The following is a 5,402-nucleotide window of genomic DNA, read 5'->3' on the forward strand; positions in this document are numbered from 1 at the left end:
TTATTTTCAATATTTCTCATGTGAATCCTGAATTATTTAAGAGACAATTCATCCCATAGGAATTTTCATAAGTTACGACAGGTGGTGTTTCTTTCAGTGGAATCAGACCCCATAGACAGTGAGGGGCTCTTCAGTGAAAACGAGGCTGATGATGTAGATGAAGACAGGGATTTCAGTCAGCCTAGTTACCGCAAAAATGAGTCTGTGGGGAAAAGGCAGAAGTCAGCTCGCTTACAGGAACGAGCAAGAGGCACCAAGTCTAATCATGCAAACGCAGGTTAGTGATATGATACGGGAATAAACTAGCATTTTATATTTTTTCAATTCATTGGTTACTCTGTCATTTTATTGCCAACTTCTTCATGACAAATACTGTATTAGAAGTATTTTGACATTTTCCACTTCAGTAACTTTAAAATTTGTGTTTGATAAAAAAACTTTATTTATCAAGGTTTTTACATCTAATTTAGGAATGAAAACAAGCATGCAACATTTTAAATTTGAGGAGCAGTCATTCACTTGATAATGAATAGTGTCAAGTTCCAGTGAGGTGTTGTTATATTCTAAGGAAGCTTCCTAAACCAAAATAGGACTTTACTTTTGTGAAGAAAATGAGTGTAAATTTCTCAAAATAAAAGTTAATTACAGTACTGTACTGAAAAAACCCACGACACTTCCATATTTACAATACTTACATCATTCTTTTCTTATTTTATCAGCCTTTTTTCATTCTTTCCTAAGGATTTCTAGGGTCTGTATGTAATGATTATATTGTTAAGCAAGCATTTAGCTTTGGTCATTATTTAGAAGTTCATAAAAGTAAAGTAGTATCATAGATTTCTTATGATATTATGAAGAAAAAACTGGCAGACAAAACAATCACTCTTTATTGTCTTGAGCAGCAAAAACTAACAAGTCAGGATCTGCTGCACCTTCGGATGAAGAGGAAGATAAGACAAAGAATGGTGAAGAGAAGGCTTCAGGATCAAAACCGGGATCAATTGCTGCCTCTCGTGAGCCATCTGAAGATGATGATGATGATGGTTAGTACATAGCTGTACTTATTGGATCCCCAAAATAGCTCCTATGAATTCCCACTCCTTCAAAACCTTCATCTTTGATTACTTCCTATGCTAATGATTGTTTGCTATTAAGACATAAGAGCTTGTGTGACAGAAGAAAAGTTTTTATAGAGAGTATATAATATATACTCTATAAAAATTATGGTCCAAGAATTGAAGAGAACAAGGGTGAGAAGTTGTTTCTGGAAGAGTGCAAATTATTTCTGATAAGATATTGTGTATTTTTTCATTTTCGTTGGTGAAACAACAAGATATTTGGCCATAGATTTTAGCATATTTTAATTTATTTGATGTACTGAATTTAGAGACTATGTTTCTGTTCAATTATTTTGTTTCCACTTATAACTGAGAACATATAAATGTGTTTAATTTGTGTCCTTTTTATTTGATCCTTGTTGTTAGTATGAGTAGTACTAATTATGAGTTAATTACGAAGACTACTTTATGTTAAGTTAGGAATATAATGTTTGCAGCTCGTGTCGGGGGAAAATCTTGCACGCATCCCGAGCAAGCTGGAGGTCAGGTCATGTCTTGCTGTTGTTATTTTTTGTGGTAGTCATGGTGGATTAGTGGATCAAATGTTATTGCCTATTTTCAGGGTACATTATATAAAAAATAGTTTTTCACAATATGTGCAGAACTACGTAATGTTTATTTGCTTCACAGATGAAAAACAACGCCGACCACAGACATTCTTGCCGAGCCAAATGATGGAATCATTGCCAAATCTGAGAGAAAGGAAGAGTGTAAGAGAGTACTATGGAAAGGATGAATCCGTGTATATCATGGATGCGAAGCAAGTTGGAAATATCGGACGGTATTTAAATGTAAGTTTTAATCGATTATACAACTACTAGTTATTATGGCCACTCACAAAAAACCCAAAAAAGACTTTGAAACACTTAGAAATCAGTATTATATAGCAGGATACTTAGTAAATGATCATGTAAGCAATAATTCGATATAGTTAATCTCGTTCATTACAGCATTCTTGTGAGCCAAACGTGTTCGTTCAGAATGTGTTCGTGGATACACACGATCTCAGGTTTCCTTGGGTGGCGTTCTTCGCAATTCATAATATCCGTGCCGGAACAGAGCTTACCTGGGACTACAATTATGAAGTTGACAGCGTCCCAGGAAAAATCAAGTACTGTTATTGTGGTGCTAAGAAATGCAGGGGAAGACTTTTGTAAGTTTATTTTGTGAATCTCACGGAAGTTTGTTGATAAGGAATGTCCTTGTTCAATTGCAAACCATTCTGCTTGTGTATGGGCCTTAATCAGCTGGTGTGACAGGTGGTACACTGTAGCAAAAGGTGATTATTGCAGGACTGGTGTCATAGCAGTTGTGGTAGGTAGTGACTCGGAGTTCATGTTTCATGTCTATATTTGTTTTCATGTTGAATACAGTGCATCATTGTTAATCAATCTTTAAACCATAATAAAAGGACAAAACATTTCTTGGAATTAACTGTATTTCTTACAGCGCATCTTTTTTTTTTTTTTTACGTAGGTAACATCATACTCAGTGACTTTGATATATGCCATTATTAATGTGGATTAACTCTAAGTTACATGTTCAAGCTATCACTAACCACAGTCACACATAGCACCATGGGCACTGTGGTAAAGTTATTTGACCAAAGCAATATAAGAACCAAACCATCCACTTGACTTTTCAAGCCTCAGAGATTGTTTTAGCTCAAGGATTCTGATCAGCATCTTTAATGTTTAAATGGATGCAGAGATATCTTTTCATATGATTACACCAGTTAGGTATTTGATAGGAGCAGTTTTTAGTTTAAAAGGAAGGTATTCAGTCCCCAAAATGTAATATAAGAGTTTTTACAAGACTTCAGGCTTTCATTTTATTTCTGACACCTTACATTGAATGCACTTTTTAGCAGCATAATTACTTTTTACCAATCAGTGATAATTAACCTTCCCAAACTGGGCAGTTCATTCATTGTATTTTAAATGACTGTTACAGTATGTTATGACTTAAATTTATCTGAGCCTGCATTTACTTCAGTTTAAGATAGTGTACTGTCTCTCATACAAGCAAATTAAGGAAAAAATAGAATGGAGTTGTTTCATTACATTCTCATTAATCATGCATAGCCTATTTCATTGTTGATGATAATCCCAGGATCACTGGTCTGTTGCTTGTATGTTAATCTGTTACCTCATTTTTTGTGGTGCTATATTTCTGTTAACAAAGCTGCTTTTGTTCTCCAGCCTTTTTCTTCAGGGTCCTTTATCTGGTACTCATTATTTTTTTTATCAGCCTTTTTTCTTGTTTAGGTAATTTAGTGACCAGTGTGTATGTTGTTTTACAGTGCCATAATTGTTATCTATCAGAGTATTTACACTTTTTATCTATGATTTTTAGCACAAAAATGTTTTTCCTTCCATTAAATCATATATTTGACCCCATCCTTCCAACCCATGCAATCTTGCTGTCTCACAGGAAATTTCTATGGTTAGGGAAGTACACTAATCCTTTGATATGTAGCCGAGGGTTCACAGGGCTCAGTGAAATGCGTTTTTTCCCCTACTTCAACTTATCAAAAGACAGACTTGTGGTCCTGGAGATATTTTGTAGACTATGATGTGGGGTATGTATGATTCAATTGTATTGTAAAACCATATTGTGCAATAGTGCTAAGAATATTTACATTATAGCAATATCAACAGTAAGTGTTTCATCTGAAGAACTTGTTGTATGTAACATGCAACCTGAAATTATTGTATTGTGCCAAAGATGCAAATTTTTCAGGTATATGAAATCAAGGTTTTTTGCTTTGATTCATGATTTTCATTTTTTCTGTTACACTTCTTGACTGACTTTTTATATATGTGACTTTTTTTTTTGTAAAGATATGTCAATAGTTTTTTAGGTCATGGTTTTAGTGTAAAAAGTAGTATGTTCTCAGTGTTCGTATAAAACTAGTCTTACATTTTAATAAGATTTTTCCAGTGCAATAAATTAAATTGCCAATTATTTATTTAATGGTCTTATAGAAACCGATATATATGGTCAAGACCTTTGTATTGGAAAAATTAATGCATCTTTTCAGTTTCCCTCTGGAAAATTTGTTTATATTGAAATCTTAAAGGGTTGACCTTTGGCTGTTGTTTTAGCAATGTAGGAATACTTGACTTGCTCAATGACATTCAGCTACTTCTGACGTTATAATTGCCAAGCTTTTTGAACTCCAATAACTTCATATTATGTGTATTTCTCAAATGGTTACTCATTTGAGCTCTGTAATTTCTCATACAGCACTGCTCTCTGTCAGCTGATTGGTCCTTAAATACTACGTATACATCCATTCAGAATTGTCATAGGACAGTGGAAAAATATCTTCTCATTTTCTCCTTCTCAAATCTGAAATCACAGTTTTCTTTGTAGTCTGTTCTTTACGTTTACTTTGTGAGTGTCTGAGTTTATAGATTTTTATATAAAAGAATCAAGCCTTTTACTAAAAGATTATATTTTTGTATTATTTAATGCTTACTCTTAATGAAAGGATGAAAATGGTCAGATTAAATCTTTTTGTAATATGACTAAGTTGAATTATCTGTGTTATTATGTTGACATGGTTCCCATGACAAGCCTTTTGGGACATGTATTGGGAATCCAAAGTTTGTAAAATTCAGAAAATATGTTCCAATACAAAATAAACTGTCTTTCATTATAAGTTACCCCTGTCTGTTAATATATTGTCAAGAAGCAAGTCCTCTGGAACTGTCTTGCTATCATCAAAGCAATACAGGAGAGTTATAGTGTAGGAAGCTTATGAACAGACATCCCACCCTCATCTTCACAAGCTTGATTGCAGCCTTTTCCCTTTTGGGGGTTATATTATTTCTGCAGAGTTGCTTTGCTGAGCACTGTAACAAGCTACTGCTGCATTTGGCTAATAGCGGCGTAAATTTTGTGTTCCCTTCTATCTACATGTGCAACATTAATTATACGTAGTAGTGCAAAACACGTGGAATGTCAGTCATGGAAGTGAACACAGCCTGTATACTTACATCAGCATGTATACTTAACATGTGTAAGCATAATAAAATAAGGTAAGAAAACTCTTTGTGTTCTAAGAGTGAGAGAACTTAGAATATTTTGAATCTTTGACCAGAAATTGGTGGGTCCTAAGTTTTTGCCTCAAACTCATGAACTACAACAGTGAGAGGTATTTCTAGCCCTCTGATAGCTGGACAAGATACAAAAGGCCATGCAAGTTGCCAACAAGCTACACTAGGACTAAAGTTAGCAACAAATATTCAGGGTGAGATCTCGATCCCAGGCTTCTTC

General features: G+C 34.2%; 1 protein-coding gene across 1 annotated transcript; it reads left to right on the forward strand.

The window, feature by feature from the left end:
• Positions 1 to 33: 33 nt before the first annotated feature.
• On the forward strand, positions 34 to 4,789 carry LOC135200637 (histone-lysine N-methyltransferase eggless-like; the record flags this gene model as incomplete). The annotated part of the gene is made up of 4 exons (XM_064229246.1): positions 34 to 277; positions 903 to 1,043; positions 1,749 to 1,909; positions 2,069 to 4,789. Coding segments are annotated over 4 exons (753 nt in total), but the record flags the coding sequence as incomplete, so codon positions are not given.
• Positions 4,790 to 5,402: the final 613 nt, after the last annotated feature.

The sequence above is a fragment of the Macrobrachium nipponense genome, chromosome 27, assembly GCF_015104395.2.
Source record: "Macrobrachium nipponense isolate FS-2020 chromosome 27, ASM1510439v2, whole genome shotgun sequence".
Classification (NCBI taxonomy): Eukaryota; Metazoa; Arthropoda; class Malacostraca; order Decapoda; family Palaemonidae; genus Macrobrachium; species Macrobrachium nipponense.